The 18,156-nt window shown below is 36.2% G+C and overlaps 1 protein-coding gene across 2 annotated transcripts in view; it reads right to left on the bottom strand.

The window, feature by feature from the left end:
- Nucleotides 1-18,156, bottom strand: part of GABRA1 (gamma-aminobutyric acid type A receptor subunit alpha1) — a 56,928-nt gene that overhangs the window by 23,290 nt on the left and 15,482 nt on the right. For both annotated transcript variants that reach the window (XM_020901352.2, XM_020901359.2), the window contains exons 4-6: nt 14,586-14,653; nt 6,389-6,609; nt 4,218-4,300 (exon numbers count right to left, since the gene is read on the bottom strand). In XM_020901352.2, coding sequence (XP_020757011.1) covers nt 4,218-4,300; nt 6,389-6,609; nt 14,586-14,653 — 372 coding nt within the window. The remainder of the gene's footprint in view (nt 1-4,217; nt 4,301-6,388; nt 6,610-14,585; nt 14,654-18,156) is intronic.

Below are 18,156 nucleotides of genomic sequence, written 5' to 3'. Positions count from 1 at the left end.
CTACTCCACTGCTGCCAAGAATTTTCTAGAGAAAAAAATCTCTACTATACTCTCAAAAGCTAAGCAAAGATAACTGGTGGTCATGTAAGTAATGATGAAGCCTGTTCTAGACCGGTGTCCTTTCTTGACAAATTAGAGCTCTTGTGACTTTTTTGCACTGTCATTAGCAACAGTGCCTAGATCTGTCTTTTTATACTTTGTCTTGCGTTGCCAATGGGCTGCTACTATAGTTGTAGAGGGAAACAAAAAATGTTACTATCAACTTATATCAAATGATTCAGTATCTCATTCCTTGCAGTTTCTTAGAAACTCCATTGTGTATGAAATCCACCACAAATATGCTATTGTTGTCAAAGTGGTGGTTACTCATTGTCTTTATCTCTTAATAGAAATCTTCCAAAATGTAGAGTAAATTCACATGATGAAATTTCTTGTTTTAAATATAGAAGACAGATACACCTAAAGCCTCAACCTAAAGCTCCACAATAGGTGATACATCTTACTATTCCTTTGTGTCAGTATCTGAGAAGTAGGACCTATAAAAACTTTTTTGATTTGACACTTTTCAGCCTAGAGAAAAGGTTAGAAAGTCTTCAATCACTTAGTCAAAAATGTTAAGCTCACATTTCAAATAAATCAGTAGATAAGAAAAAAATTTTAAATGATAGGAGAAGGGACTACCGTGGTGGGTCCAGTGGTTCAGACTTGGCCTTCCAATGCATGGGTTGCGGCTTTGATCCCTGGTCAGGGAGCTAAGACTCTACATGCCTCGAGGGCAAAAAACCAAAAGGTAAAACAAAAGTTATGGGTTTTCCAGTAGTCATGTATGGATGTGAGAGCTGGGCCATAAAGAAGACTGAGTGCAGAAGAATTGTAAGGCCTGGTACTGAAGCTGGAGCTCCAATACTACGGTCGCCTAATGCGAAGAGCTGACTCATTGGAAAAGACCCTGATATTGGGAAGGATTGAGGGCAGGAGGATGAGATGGTTGGATGGCATCACTGACTCAATGGACATGAGTTTGAGCAAAGTCATGGAGATAGTGAAGGACAGGGAAGCCTTGCATGCTGCAGTACACGGGGTGGCAAAGAAGCAGACATGACTTAGCAACTGAACAATGACAAAAACAGAAGCAATGCTGTAACAAATTCAATAAACACTTCTAAATAAACTAAAAAAAAAAAACAAAGACAGCATAGACAGTATCAAAAGGGCACCTGCTAATTGACACTGTCACAGGTTTTATGAGCCTTTGTTTTTTCATTTGCATGAGGCAGGTCCACTAAATAATTTCTAAAGTTATTTATTATTCATAATTCTTTCCCTCTCTTCTTGTTTATAAGACACTGCTTGGTAATCACTCAGGAAACGATCATTTATTAAATCCTTACTACATCTAGCACTTGCCTAGATCTTACTTTTTCTAGAATCAAAGCCTTATACTGTATATTCCTCAGAAATCAGTTAAAAGATGTCAGCTGCCTCCATATATTATCTTCGAGTTATCTGGCCTTATACAAAGGGTGTTATCCCTAACAGGCAGAAAGTGTAATGTAACACTGACATTCAGAATCTCATGGAGAGTGGTAAGGAAGTCATCTGCTTTTCCAAGTTTGGTTCTTATCAACATGTGCATGAAGTTACTTCAAGTACTTTAAAATCTTTTACTACATAGTGCTTTAATAAATTATCACAAAATTATCTTGCTTATCTCTTCCTTATTCTCTTCTCTGAGATTTTGGCAAGGTGTTTCCTTTAATAGTTGAGTCAAAACATTTCCAGATCACTTTGCCTTAACTTCTTCATCTCTGAAATATGCTGGGTAGGCCAGGTTAGAGAAATGACTACACGGTAAGTGTCCAACCACTGCCACTTCCCACAGCACGGGCAGGCACAGCGGCTCACCTTGGCCCTCTTTCCCACCAAGCATGTGCCATCTGAGCCCACTATTCAATGTATGTCTTCTCTGTTGAGGTTTAAATCTCCAGAGTCCCTAAACGCTCTTTTCTGAGGCTTAAGTACTGAACAGATATTTAAAACCTGATTATATTCTTTACCCATTCAATAAATACTTCCTGAGTGCCTACATTTTATTAGGCTCTGTGCTAGAAAATGCAGAACAAAATAGATTTTGCTCTCAAAGAGTTTACAGTCTCCAGATAATAACAATGTTAAAACTAACAATTATCTCGGTGATAAATGGTATAAAATAAATGTGTATTATGATCAAAAAGACTGATGGGACTACATACATATTTTGAAAGGTCCTAGAAACTAATGTTTACACTGAGATGTAAGGGATAAATAAAACCAACTATGCTAAGAAACAAGGGAAAGGTAACTGCGACAGAGCAAAGAGCACATGCTAAGGCTCTGAGGTAGAAAACAGCTTACTTGTTTGTCTTTAAATTTCAGTTTTCTTATATAAGACACTACTTGTGTTCCACTCATCCATTTTCTTCAGGATGCAGTGTGCCTAGCTAAATGTGCCTTGTTTCTCCAGCCTCCTTTGCATTTAGCATTGGTCATGTGACACAGCTTTGATTAATGAGATGCGAGAAGATGTCTGTTAGGATTTTAGGGAAAGTTTTTTTTTTTTTTGATACAGGCACTATGCCTTTCTTCTCTGCTGCCTATTTTTCTTTATTTTGAAAGTGGAGGCAATGGCTGGAATAGCAGCAAACATTCTGTCATCAGGAAGAACTTCTAAGAATATCTTAAAACATCATCTTTGTTAAGATGCTAAATTAACCAGCAATTAACCAATAATCACTTGCCTTCATATATCTTGTATGAAAATTTAGACCCCTTTTTTTAAGCTATACTCACTGCTTAAAAGTATTCCTGGTTAATATACTAAACATATAGTTAAATGTTTAAAACAAGATATCTCTGAAGACAAAAGGGGATACTATTAGTTATATTAGGATTTTAGATATAAATCAGTACCATTTCAGGCAAAAACAGTATTGATTTTGTATGATATCTTGAACTATAAGGTTATTTTGTAGATTAGCTGAGTTGATTCATATACAAATATTTAATACACTTCCTGGCATATAAGTAACACATAATACAAAATATTATCATTAAAAATGGAACTGGTAATCAAAAAAAAGAAATGTAATAGGTCATGGCATAGAACATACATTGGGAAAAGGATTGAGAGGGGATAGTTATCACCAATGGCCTGTATAGCTGACAGTTTTTGAAGTAGGTAGTTTATCCTTGGGTTTTAGTATAGAATGAGATTTATAAATAGAGAAAGTTGTCTCTCCATGATTAGTACTGTTAGGAGCCTGAAGGCCCTTTGCTATTTTCTTTGCTTGCTGTCTTCCTACACTACCACTATTTTTCTTCTATGAATCATATCTTCACCAAAATAGTTGCTCAGATTGCCTGACTAGTGAGAACAGAAAGCTGGTTAGGTTAGTCCAGAAGTTGAGTCAGTCCTTATATGTAACTCCCCTGCAGGAAACCAGGAATACATTATTCCTCCTCACTTTATGCATGCACGCTAATCAAAAGCAGAAAAACGGGAGGACCAGAGAGACTAACCTGCTGGCCACTGTTCTCTGAGCTTCTCTAATGTGTGCCTGCATATTTTAAAGATGTAGAAACCTTGAAAGTTATTACAAAGTGAATTTATCTAAGATGTCTTCAGCAGCAATAATATGTAACTAAATTTCATGAGCTATCCAAACAGATCTAAAACTGTTTTAAGACTATAATTAACTTCTTTTCTGGTATCATCTTTAGGTTAAGGCTTCATTATTAAGAAAACCTAATTATTGTCCTTTGCCATCTACCAATATTTCCATCTGATAAACAAGTCAAATTATTAAGAATAAAGAAATGTCAGTAATGATATAAAATAAACACAATGACCTCCATTTTTGGAAAGAAGATGGTATCTATGAGGCATACATATCCATATTCCATTTGGTTTTCTATGAATACAACTTGAACGAAAATGGAATTTTTCTACTAAATAGTTAAATTCATTTTTTCTACTCCAGAGGATAGGGAATCCCCTTCCTGAAATGATATTAAATAGTGAAGTAAAGATGGTTACTTATAGAAAGCACTTGCAATAAATCACTATTTAAGTTTTCTTGATACTCTTTATCTGTCTCTCTAACGTTCATAATGAATTGGAGGTTGCTTGCTTAAAGACATACTCTCATAAGAATCAAAAATAAAATAACTTTACTCACAGCTTCCAAATTTTAGTGGGCAGGCATGTGCATCCATAGGGAAATCCTCCAAATGCATTGGACACTCGGCTCTCACTGTCAGTCTTGGAAATTAAGAGGAATATAGGGTAGATTAGATACTTTCTGATAAATCTGATTGGGATGTTATTACCTATAGCAAATATATTAAGAAAGCAAGAACGAAAAGCACAAACAGCAGTGTCATACTGAGTTGTTAATAGTCAAAGGATCTGAAAAGAATTACATGGAGCACTGGGGCTTGAGCTCCCTGCATCGTACATATTTCACATATGGTAATGTCTGTGTTTCAGTGCTGGTCTCTGGGACCATCTAGTTCCCCACGTCATTCCCTAAAATAGCACCAAATGCATTAAACAACAAAGGGATAGGTGAGGGAGGTGCTGTCCTCAGACTTTGTGAAGCTGAGAGTCACTTAGACTCCTTTATATGTGATTTCACTCTATTCCAACTGTTTAGTTTTATTTACAAACCCACTGCCTAACGGAAGCCAGGACTCTGCAGAACTTCTTTTTAGTCCCTATGTTCTGGGAACATGAATTCTATTTATGTTTTAAAAGGGTAGTCAAGAAAGGAATTCACTGAAATATATTTGATCTCATTTGGTGGAACTATGGAAAATTTGTACCTAAATTCCTCACATAAGTTTCAGAAAATATCTTTATCTATATTATTAGGTAACTCAAGAAATGTGATAAGGTGTCTTTGTAACCAGTAAAATCATGAGGTCATTATAATATTAATTAAAGTAGATATGAAATGTTTAAATTAATAACTAAACTCATATCCTTAAGTCAAACTATTAAGGAAAGTGGTAACAAATTAGCAAAGGTTGTGAGACATTTCAGAGAAGGGGATTATGTTAGTTCCTGATAAAGAATATTAGACACATCAGGAACCTTTAATAGATAAACTTCTTAGTATGTACAAATCCCTCCTCAGCTAACTGCCAGCTAGTAGAAATACATGCTAGATTGAGGCTCAAAAACAAGTATAGGATATTTTATAAGGGAAAAATATTTCCAATTTCAAATATAAACAGATCCTGCTTGGAAGATCGAGAAAGTTCTCAACATACCTTTCCACTGATCCTCTATTTTCTTTCTCTCTTTTCTGGATTTTTCATTCCTTCAGTCCTATTACACTTTTACTAGTTGAGTCCAACATCTATCTCCAGTGGCACCTGAAGCATATTTTCTTTGTTTCTTATTTGGATATTTGGGTATAAAAAGCTAGAAATTTTGGAAGCTTTCTCTAAAGGCAAAATATCACTCTACTTTCATTCTAAACAGACTCCTCCAAGTCTAGGAGTTCCCTTCATTACCTTTTCATACCAAAGGAATAACTGAATGGCCTAAATTAGCAAGTACTGGCCAGATCTACAAAAGCAATATTTCAACAAGTCATTTGGATATGAAATAACAGGTGCCTTTAAGAATAGGTCCTCATTTATGAGTCCTCAATGAGTTTCTCATAAATAAAAAAAAATCTAAAAATATTTAAAACTTTTTTTTGGATTCATGCTTCTTTCATCTAACCATAAATGAATGATTGGTTCAGATGCTGAGCTGTCCAGTAATCTCAAAATGGGGGAAATATTTATAAAGTAAAAATATACATGCACTCTTCAGTTTAAGCAAAATTGGTAATATTTATATTCTTTCTCATTAACAGCATCATTGTGAATTAATACACTTCAATAGGTATACTGCGACATGAATTTATGTTTAAAAATTTTGAACTTTTTATATTTTCCATTTTTTTCCCCACTTTTTAAATAGAAACATTTTCAGATATATACCTTGAAATAGCTTCTAGAAATTTAATCCACACCTTACTGTAAGGCAGGAAGCCATGAAGTAATAGTAGAGAGAAGTTTCTCTATTGAATTAGAATATACTGGAGCTATAAATTGCATTAGTTAATATACATTGTAAACATCTTCTTCATTTTTGTCTAATCATTTTGCTTAACACTTTGACTTGCATAATATCTCAGCCTGTTTAGTTTTCATAGTAGAGTAAGTATTAAACTTGAAAAACAGGGAAAACAGGAAGCCAGATGGACTACAACGGCCCATCAGCTTGATGCTAATCTACACGTGGAAGAGAAGGTCTAGAAAACTTCCCGGGGGAAAGCACAGTCTTCCGTACCTCATGGTGTACAACAGAGTGCCGTCCTCTGTGATGCGCAGGAGCTTGTTCGGCATGGTCATGTTGTGCGCCACTGACTTCTTTCCATTGTGGAAAAAGGTATCCGGAGTCCAGATTTTACTTGCCATTAGGTTATTTAATCGCAGTACTGTCATAGGTCCTTTAAATTTTAACCTTTCATCCTTCCAGCTTTGACGGAAAAATACATCTATTGTATATTCCTAGGTAATTTGGGAAAATGGCAAAGAGTTCACTCTGCTGTATTTTGTAATGCAAACGTCTTATGAAGACAGTGCATCCTTTTTGAAACTTTAGAAGCAAAACATGAGCTGGATGATATTTCTACAAGTAAATTTGTGGTGGCCTGAACCTATTGGTGTCAAGTGAATCCTTGGTTGGCATAATCACTTTAAAAATATCTAAAATGTCAAATATTATTTGGTCAGAAAAATTCTGCTGAATATTTTCTCAGATATGTGAAAGGAACTTAGTACCTTACTTCCATCCCACCTCCATCATATCAGTACTCAAAGGGACAGAATATATTGCAAATAAAAACAGAACTCATGTTACAGGTTATTACATACATGAAAATGTTTAAATTAGACAATTTTAGTTCTAAAAATAGAGTATAACATTCTAGGGACCCTCTCATGGTCTCTGAAAACCCCAATCCCAAGACATCTATGATGCTAATGTTGAAATAATCTTCTTTTTGGCTAAGTAACCATTTTTTTTGGCTAAGTAAACATTTTCCTGCACAAATAATGTATACAGACTTTCAGTTCTACACAATGAAGAAGATTATAAAAACAAGAAATCCATTTCAATGGTAATTTGCATCTTTTCCAAAAAAAAAAAAAGAGAATTCAGAGTATGTAGGTATGTGAGTGTGTTTTTGTGAGTATATATGTGTATGAGTTTCAGCTGAAACTCCAATACTTTGGCCACCTGATGGGAAGAACTGACTCATCTGAAAAGCCCCTGATGCTGGAAAAGATTGAAGGCAGGAGGAGAAGGGGACAACAGAGGATGAGATGGTTGGATGGCATCACTAACTCAATGGGCATGAATTTGAGTAAACTCCGGGAGTTGGCGATGGACAGGGAGGCCTGGCCTACTGTAGTCCATGGGGTCGCAAAGAGTCAGACACGACTGAGCAACTGAACTGAACTGAGGTGTATGAGGCACATGAGAAATGGTGTGAAGCTCCTCATGATTCATAGCCAGGGAATCTATTTATTTGAATAAATGCACCATTCTTCATGGCAATACCCAGAGACAAACGTCTGCTAATCTGAAAACAAGCAATGAGATTTACCAGCTCCTAAAATTGAGAGGGGTAATAATATCAATCTTTCTTGCAGGACTTGCTACACTGACACTAAAATTGGAACTCAGTGGTTTGAAATAAAGACTACCATATTCCCCATTAATCTTAGAATGCTCCAAACTGGAAGGAAAGCTAACTTAAAAACATCATGCTCCATTTTCTTAAACCCCTAACCCTGATGTATCAGAAAGCTGCTTTTTTTTTCTTTTTTTTTTTTTTTAATTTTATACATGTTGTCTGTAGGGCATGTAAAATAAGCAGTATCTATGTTCAGTCTTTTTGGGCATGAATTTTACTATGTCTTTCTTTCCGAGGGTTAATGCAAAATTGGATAAAGCTTGAATGAAAATTTTCAGAGCACTAGTTTGGCATTGCTGAGCCCTTACTGATCAAGTAAAAATTATTATTGGTTGGTCTATAATGAGGGGCTTTCCTAGTGGTTCAGCGGTAAAGAATCCACCTGCCAATGCAGGAGATATGGTTCGATCCCTGGGTTAGGAAGATCCCCTAGAGAAGAAAATGGTGACCCACTCGAGTATTCTTGCCTGGAAAGTCCCATGGACAGAGGCGTCTGGTGAGTTACAGTCTATGTGGTCCTGAAGGAGTTGGACATGACTTAGCCACTAAAGAACAACAACAGAGTCTATAGTGCACCAGGCATAGCGGTAAATGCTGATTGAGATAAGAAATAAAAAGTGTAACATGACACCAGTTTATCTTTGCCGGCAAGAGAAGTTACTGTTTTTTCTGTCTGGAAGTGTCAGATGAGAGGCACTGGGATATGTGACGTAGGAATTTACTTAGAAACATGTGTTAAGCATCTGTTAAATTTGACAGAGGGAGAAACTGTTTAGACTTGGAAGCTATAGGAGAAACTTGTGGAGGAGTAGGATGGGCTTAGAATAGTGTTTTTCATGGGGAGAGAAATGAGGAGAGTGCCTGTGGATTGCATTAGGAAGGGATCCAGAGTAGGAGTGCTTGCCAGGGAAGCGGAATGGATGGGTTTAGTCTGAGCTGAGCGTGTTCTCTTCTCTGGACAACAGACAAACTTGTCAGTCAGGGCTATGACAGTGATGCTATCTATGTCTATTACTCAGGAGTCAGTCACATAAGCTCTATACTTTATTAGGCTGCAAAACTTTAGCCTGGTCAACAGTGGAGGCAAGGGTCATTTGTAAATCAAGGCTCCAGGATGTCTAAGCTGACCATATTACCATGAATCTAAAACATTTGTTCACTTGTTTGCTTGCTCCAAGGAGGTTTTTGAATATAAAATAAATGTTACCTATAAGATAAAAAATATTTATCATCAAGTCTTTGACAAGATGTAACCCAAAGGCTAAGATTCCAAAAAAATGTCAAAACTTGCCAAGCTCCTAAGGCTTACAGTTTAACATATTTAGAGCTAGCTTTATTTCCCTGTGTTAATGGTGGACAATGAGATCCCAAATTTATTTAAGATACTCTCTTTTCAAATATCCTTCTGGTTACACAAGTGTGCATGTGCACGCACATGCATACACATGCACAAAGAGCAAAATTAAATAAGCTTTAATTTCTATGTTTTCCTCTGTTAGAAGTAAAAATTAAAAACTGATATAAAAGCAGTTGATCATGAACACTTCTTACCTAATCAAGAATGAAATATTTGGTTTCCCATGTTTTGGGAATGGCCCCTGCAATATTGCCATGTAGCTGCAGGCAGCTCCAAGTAGCTACTTGTGTAGCCTGACCTCTCCCCATGATTGAAATTCACTAGACCAAGATGTGCCAGAGCTCCTTCTTTAGGAAGTCAAAACAAGAAGGAGAGGGCAGAGCCATAGCATAAAGCTTACAAATGTAAATTATAAATCTGCTAACTAGAACTGAATTGTCCTTCCAGATGAACGGCCTTAGGCCATTTTCTTATTTACTCTAATAATGCTCTTGCTGCCAATAAAGTAGGGATCATTGCAAACTCATTCCACTTGCCTGTGGTCAGAAGTGAGCTAACACAAGTGAACAACTTGCAAGAAGGTCTAGAGCTCAGAAGTTCTCAGTAAACGTTAAAAGTTACTATTAGTCTCCCATTTTGTTTTTTTTTTATCAATACAAATTTGTATTAGATTTCAAGGTGTCAGGGAATGAAAAAGTGCTATTTCTTTGGAAGGGTGGTAGGACAGGAAATGAAGAAAGTGAGAAAGTGGTCATAACTAAGTAAAACAAAAACAGAATGCAAAAGAGAGACTCCACAGAAAGTGTCTGGACAAATAAGAAGTGTTGGTGAATACTTCCTTCAGGGTTCAGTGTTCCAGCCTCCACCACTCAAGCGAAAATTCTCTCCCAGTTCCCCTTTTCAATAGAGCAGGTCCCTGGAGAATATGAGCCTTATTCTGAAGACAGGGACACAACATCCGTTATGTTCCTAAATAAATATTGTACTGAAGTGTTCCCACTTGCACAACTTATTACCATCTGTGTGTGCTGTGATTTAATACATTTTAAGCACTATGGAAAACAGGGCTTTCTGATTGTGCCGCCTAGATATTTTTGTCAGAACCTTGTGCCCTGGGAATGTGCAATTTGATTGCCAATTAATGGTTTTTAAAATAAAGTTAAGGAGTTGTCCTAATTTTGTTTTCTATTCCAGATGAAGTCAGATACTTTGGGATCTGTGGAATCTCTAAGGACAGACAGCCTGAGTTCAAGTTGCTACCTAGCTGGGTTACTTTTCTACTCTGGAAAATGTGGATAATAATAACATGTAGCAAAAATTTTGGCATGGGAATTAAAAGATATATGATCTATAAAACCCTCAGCACGGTGCCTAACATAAGCATTCGATAGTGTTTAATGTTGTTATGGTTATTATTATTTAGTTCTTTATTAATACTCAGTTTAAAAACTGCATTTCCTGTCTTGAAAAATAGCTTTGTCATTCTGCCTTTTAATTTTGATACCCTCTAAATCATACCACTCTTTCTTATGGATCATTCTCCCATAATATAGTTTAAATATTAATCTTCTCAAAAGTGGTTAGGTACAGTTCCCACTAGTCACTTAGGAAATCAGTTGCAGACTTATGGCTAATTTGCTTCTTTGACAGAACAGTTCAAATGTTGGCTTGTTTAAGAGTTTTAGGCAAAACAGTGTCACTGGTTTAGACTCTGTTCCCTTCTTAACTGATTATTTGACTAAAGGCCCATGTGTCAAAAGTAATTTATGGTACTCTTAGGGTTAATAGTGTATCCAAAATCCTAGTGAGAATCTTTTGTTTAAGAGAAAAGACATCACTGTTCAAGCAAAATATTTTTCAAGAGAAAAGTGTTTGACTGCATATGGCTTTATTTGGGCACTGTCCCTCAATAATTTCTATTGAGCATCTACTCATGAGACATCATGCTAGGTGCCAGAGACACAGAATAGTCATTTATTATGATTATTGGGCTTCCTTGATGGCACAAACAGTAAAGAATCCACCTGCAATGCAGGAGACCTGGGTTCAATCCCTGGGTCAGGAAGATCCTCTGGAGGAAGGCATGGCAACCCACTCCAGTATTCTTGCCTGGAGAATCCCAGAGACAGAGGAGCCTGGTAAGCCACAGTCCATGAGGTCACCAAGAGTCAGACACGACTAAGCACCTAAGCACAGAGCCTTATTATTATTAGGAGGAGGCGTAATATCTTTATCAGTGTGCACTATCTGTAATGCTTTAGCCCCTCTCATGGTATGTCCATCTATGAGAAGAAAGCTTCACCAGTGCAAAACTTCTGAAAGTTCTCCTTTCTCTCACACTCTTCTATTCAGAGAGGGGAGAGAGGACAAGTAATTTAACTTGACAGAAGAATGTGGAAGGAGAAATTAATCTTGCCTATCTCAACAGCTTCCTCTTGTCTTCTCCATTTTTGATGCTGGCTGTCCATTAGACTCACAAATGCTATTGTGTTCCTCCATGCTATACGTTTTATGTGAACAGTCTCCACTCTTGCAGAAGGAAGCCAATGCTGCCTGCTGACGGGGTGGGTGACTGGCTGACCCTGGTGTTTACTCTCTGGGAACCACTTGTCTGCAGATATAAGCCACCTTTCAGAATGCCACCATTATTAGTAATAAAGATGATATCCTCCTTTTTCATGTCCTTTACTCTGCTATCTTATTTCTCAAAACAATCAGAACTCAGGTAGGAAACAGGGTGTTATTTACTGAGTCCCCGAAGACCTTAATTTTTAAAAGTCAATGTACACTCATAAACCTTTTACCAAGTAAGTAGAAATTAAACACTTACTGTAAAACAGCAATGCATTGATAGTATAAGAGATGTGAAACAAGCTTGCCTTTATGTCATTTGGCATCACTTTAGGAAAATAAGATACTAATATAAGTAACTTAACAAAACAATGCTATATATGAGACCAAAAGTTAAACTGTATTTTACAGGCAATAAATGTGATTGAATGCAGAAAGGGAAAGTTAATTTGTTATTGGATGAATAAAAGAAAAGTTTTCATCAAGCATTTGGGTCTTGATTTGGACTTTTGGGGAAACACAAAATTTAAATGGATAGAGATCAGAGGAAATTTCTACAAAGGGTGCATGCCATCATAACGGGTTCAGAGACAAAAATAATAATAGTATTTATTGAGCACTATCTATAGACCCTTATTTATGTATCTCATTTAAAATTCCTAACAGTCCTACAAGGATGCTGTTGTTGAAGTCTTACGAGGACAGGTAACTGTGATAATATATCAACTTCAGAGGCTTTGAGCCTTAAAGACTGATTCACTCCAAGGTCTCTCTGCTGCCAGTGATGAATTTGAATTCAGCAAGGCTGAGTCCTAGAGTCAGTCGTTCTAGCCCCCAAGGGTATGCCTCACAGAAAGTAATACTTATGCAGATCATAAACAGTCAATGGGAACAAGTGAGGACGAGTGGTAAAAACATGTATGGTTATTATGGGATACAGGTAGAGGAGCTTAAATTTGACCTTAAACTGAACTGGGATATATTAAAGTTTCTTAATTAGAAAGCAGCATGAGAGAATAATAGTTTTGTGGGAAGACTGAGTCACGATGTGGGAGAATCACAATAGTTTTCAGACCACAATCAAGTTTGTAAAAATTATTACATTGCACAGTATTTCAATAAAGTGGCCTATAGACTGACCATAATGGCAAAATGAATTACCAGAGGACTAAATCCACAATTTTGGCTAACTTTAATATTTCTTTTTCTTACATAGTGATAGTGGTTGACATTTATTGAGTGCTTAGGATATGCCAATGATTTTTAAGTGCTTTTCACGTATTAATTCATTTAATACTTGTGATAACTCCATGAGTTATCATTGTTACCCCATTTCACACATGAATAAGATGAGGCAGAGACATATTAAGTAATTTCCCCAAGGACAGATATACTCTTATCTAGTAGAAGGTCTGGTATTATAAACCCAAGCATTCTGGTTCAGAAATTTGTATTCTTACCTACCACTCTGCTATCTCTCCTATGCTCCACTGACCCTAATCTGTACAGGTTATATTCATAACCTGTCTTGGGTGTAAAGTATCTAATTATCCTGGGGCTTCACTGGTGGATCAGTGGTAAAGAATCCACTTGTCAATGCTGGAGACATGGATCCAATCCCTGGGTTGGGAAGATCCCCTGGAGATGGAAATGGCAATCTACTCCAGTATTCTTGCTTGGGAAATCCAATGGACCAACATGGGCCTGGTGGTCTACAGTCTATGGAGTAGCAAGAGAGTTGGGCATGACTCAGAGACTAAACAAAAACAACAAAATCTAATTATCCTAAGTCAGCATTGCCCAATGTTTGAGTCACAGAATGTCAACAAGCATCACTTGAAGAAAAGGGTTTGGGGCAAATATGATTGGAACACACTAGATTAAGTGTAGTTCAACAGTTTACCTTACCTTGGGCGGGACTGGTCAGAGCTCTAACCCTGCCCATCTCAGTGCCTTGTGAATTTCTACACTTTGGAAAATGTTGGTCTAAACTGTTATTTTCTCTAAAATTTACTCTGAATCATCTGAGCTATTAAGAAATCAGAAGACTTTTAAGATCGTGTAAACAAAAAGATACTTCAAAAATAATATTTTATTAATGTATCTTCAAAATAGCTGTAATGATGTGTCTCATGGCCTCTTTATGATTTTTTGCTTCCATAGGAGTTTGGCTGTCAAGAGTTCAGAAATATTATATAGTCTCTGCAGAGCTTTACAGACTTACCAACTCCCATCAGATAGAAGAGAAAATCATGTTCATTTGGATGGGAAAAGAGAGAACAGGTATGTATTCATTTTATTCTCACTCTTGGTAATAATTTAATGATTGCCTTTTGCAGTGAAGCTGAACCTTTCCCACAGGTGTTATTTCATTCTCAGTCTAATTCTGGTCAAGTATTTGCTCAGCTTTTATACATATTTCTCCTTTTTAACCAAAAATAATTCAGAAATTGAGGTGTTTACAGCTATTCTATAACAGTCCTAGCCATCCAGAAAGGGAACATTCTTCAATCAATATGTCCTCCTAACTAAAATATAAGGTAATTCACACTATTTGAATCATATAACGTAGACCAAGGCAAAGGAATAATTTCAGTGGTGGAACAAAAGAAGACTGCAGTGGTTGATAACTATAAACAGGCCTGGCCTGAAAAGTAAATGGGTATTTTCCATTATGTAAATATTATATATACATGTATCACATATATATGATATATTACTTATTATGCACACAGAGAAACACAAAGATATAGCCAGGGCACTGCAAATTACTTCCTAAAAACCTAATCCATATTTTTCCTTTCAAAAGTTAAATTTAGGAAATACTCCAGGCAAACCAAATTTGCAGAGTCACTTACCATATCATGGTCTGAAACGGGTCCGAAACTGGTGACGAAGATGTCAGTCTTCACTTCAGTTACACGCTCTGATGAAGCAGGAAATTGGGACAGTGAATGTCTATCAACAGCCCTTATTAGATCTCACCACCACATACTCGCACCCAAATGGGAAATTTATTGGCTTTGATTAGCTATTTCTAAAATTGCTCCACTGTGTAGTCCTGATAATTTACTGCTTACACATGAAATTTCACAGTGAATATTTTTCAATGGAGATGGGAGCCTAAATATGCCACTCTGGGAGACAGATTTTATGGAGAGGTCAGATGATTCTTAATGGATTCCGTAAGAATGGACACACTTCCTGAATGATACCAAGCCATTTCATGTTGTAATAAAAAATATGTTAGCATATGGGTATGATTTAAGCTGAACTATTCTTATACAGCTTGCCAGATTCTCCAGGTATTTAGGCTACTCTTGGGACATATATAGTGCACTGTAGCAAGCTTTATTAACTGTTTAAGGACTCAAGGGTGTGTTTTATAAATGATTGCTTCCTGGCATTAAATCATAAGTAGATTATCCAAATTTCTCCCTGGGAAAAAAATCTGACAACCTATGCAAGTATCTTCAATTTTGAGGACAAGAAGCACATATGATACAGCAAAAGTTCATTTAATAGGTTCCATTTCAAGCTCAATGTAATTTTATGTTAGTGGCTCTGAGGCATATATATAAACCAATAAAGCGTATGTAGTTTGGTGACAATCCAACACAGATATATATATATTTTTAAATGTTGCTTGTATAAAAGGAAACCTTTGTTGAGAGGTAAGAATGAAAAAGATGACTTTGTAATTTTCAACTTTAGCTCTGAGAAATAACAGTCCAGTATTTTAAACAATTCATTTCATTGACCATGACATTTGTATCTTTGGTGTAGTATATTAAAAAGTTGACCCAATACATGCAATAATGAATTCATTTGAAAATCAAAAATGTTATCCCCTAGCAATTCACTTGTAAAGAGTTAAATGTTCAGTATAAATTTGGCTCATGGAAGTCATGTTATACACATAATGTGTATCTCAAATGATAGAATAATTTTGAGGTGGAGATAGTCCCCTCCATAAACAATCCATTATTTTTTAGGTTTTGTCCCCCACCCCCAACAATTTCATTGGCTCCAAAATGCTTAAATGAGCCTGCTGACATAATAATTATGTGGGATTTACTGTTCAGTGTTTCAAAATAAAGAACATAGCTTGAGACAAAGAGAATAGAGTTGTGTTTTTAGAACTCATTTCCAACCTCAACTTTAACATCCAACATCCTGTAGCAACTGCGGAGCTTAAGAGAATAGCTGTCAGCACTAAGTCTCAAATGTATTAACCACCTGCCTCTCATACCACGTCCCTCTTCTCACCTCTTCCAGCAGTCATTCCCCAATACATGCATCTCTCTATCTACTGAACACTTTATTTCCATATATACATATATGGAAATATATATTTGTATATCTGTTGTTTCTTAAGAGTCCAGCAAGAGCTCACACTTTATTAGAATGTCAGAATGACTTTCAATTAAAAATCATAATACAATGAAAACACACTATCTAGTCACAAAAGCTGGAATTCATCTATTCATTGAGCTCATTTTTGTCCTTTCTCTTTCAAGATTTCCCTTTATAGATCAAGTAAAACAATTCATTTTGTTCTTGAAGTTGGGTTTTGGTTCTCTCCAGATTACAAGAGATAAGGTTTATGATGAATATTTTATGGCTTTGAGTGACACTTATGGAAGTAGGATTATGTCCTTTCTTTCATTTTTATTTTTATGGCAGGGACCTATCGTTAAATGCACACTTACTTGGGGAAATAAGTGTCCCTGTTTTCACACTTGCAAATGCTTCGTGGCATGGGACAATTCTCTTAGACTCCTTTGTTAGTATTATCTATTTTGGTAGTGTGAGGAGAAAATACTCCTCGAGGTAGCTAGCTTTTCAAAGCTTGGCTTACCAGATGTTTTAGGGGCAACCAATATGCTTTTTTCTTAAATGCTGAGGAGGATGTGGAGAAAAGGGAACCCTCCTACACTGTTGGTGGGAACGTAAGTTAGTGCAGCCACTATGGAGAACAGTATGGATATTCTGTAAAAAACTAAAAATAGAGCTACCATATGATCCAGCAATCCAACTCTTGGGCATATATTCAGAGAAAATCATAATTTGAAAAGATATATGCACCCCAATGTTCATTGTAGCACTATGTACAATAGCCAGAACATGGAAGCAACCTAAATGTTCATCAACAGAGGAATGAATAGAAAACAAGTGGTACATATATACAATGGAATATTAGCCATAAAAAGGACAAAATAATGCCATTCACAGCAACATGAATGGACCCAGAAATCATCATGCTGAGTGCAGTCAGTCAGAGAAAGACAAATATCATATGATACCACTTATATTGGAATCTACAAAAAGAATACAAATGAACTTATCTACAAAACAGAAATAAAGTTACAGATGTAGAAAATAAACATGGTTACCAGGGGGGTAAGGAGGTATGGGCTGAGTTGGGAGATTGGGATTGACATATACATACTACTATATATAAAATAGATAACTAATAAGATAACTGATAAGTATTATATAGCATAGGGAACTCTACTAAATAGTCTGTAATGGCCTATATGAGAAAATAATCTCAAACAGAGTGGTATATGTCTATGCACAACTGATTCACTTTGCTGTACATTGGAAACTAACACAACATTATAAATCAACTATACTCCAATAAAATTTTTCTAAAACTCTGTTCTATCTATCATAAAATGCTCTGAAGAAGTGAACTTGCCAATTATATGGAATATTTCTCTCTGCCGTTTTTAGATTGTTAGAAGATGATTCCATCTGAGCCTGGGGGAAGCAAGATAATCAGAAGACTCACTTTCTATACTTTCCCTTCTAATATAGCTCCCTTGTCACATGTTCAAGTAGTTTTATTTGTCATCAGTGAATATATAGTGGAAAAAAAAGTTACCATTGCTGTCAAACTGCTTATTATGTATGCTGCTGAAAGATATGTCTTGGACATTACCATGCTCATTTCTCCAAGAAACCATATTTTAAATGAACGTGGTCAACATCATCTACCCCGGTGTTTCCGAAAATCACTTGGGAATGCTACTCTAAAACATTACAAAAGCTTTGAGTAAGCATAAGCCCAATATAACATATTATGTCATTTACAAAGAAAATTTTTTAATAAAAAATATAAGTTCATAGTTTAAGTTGAGATGCTTCAGAAAAATATTTTAAAAATTTAAATTCCCTGAAATATCACCTTCCACATAAATCCACTGTTAAATCTTGGTGTATTCCCTTACATAGTTTTTTCTATTAAAATATATACGTAATGATTATCCTCAAACCACATTCTCACTCAGTTGAGTACAATTTCATTGGCAAAGAAGAGAATCCTTTGACCAAAAGTGTCCTTCACGTCAGCTCACCAGGGTGCCCTTAAGTGGCATGTGAAGTCATTCTGCTTTAAGATAAACATTTTATAATCTGGACTGC

This window comes from Odocoileus virginianus, chromosome 3, assembly GCF_023699985.2.
Source record: "Odocoileus virginianus isolate 20LAN1187 ecotype Illinois chromosome 3, Ovbor_1.2, whole genome shotgun sequence".
Taxonomy (NCBI): domain Eukaryota; kingdom Metazoa; phylum Chordata; class Mammalia; order Artiodactyla; family Cervidae; genus Odocoileus; species Odocoileus virginianus.
This window is presented reverse-complemented; position numbering and strand designations above follow the sequence as displayed.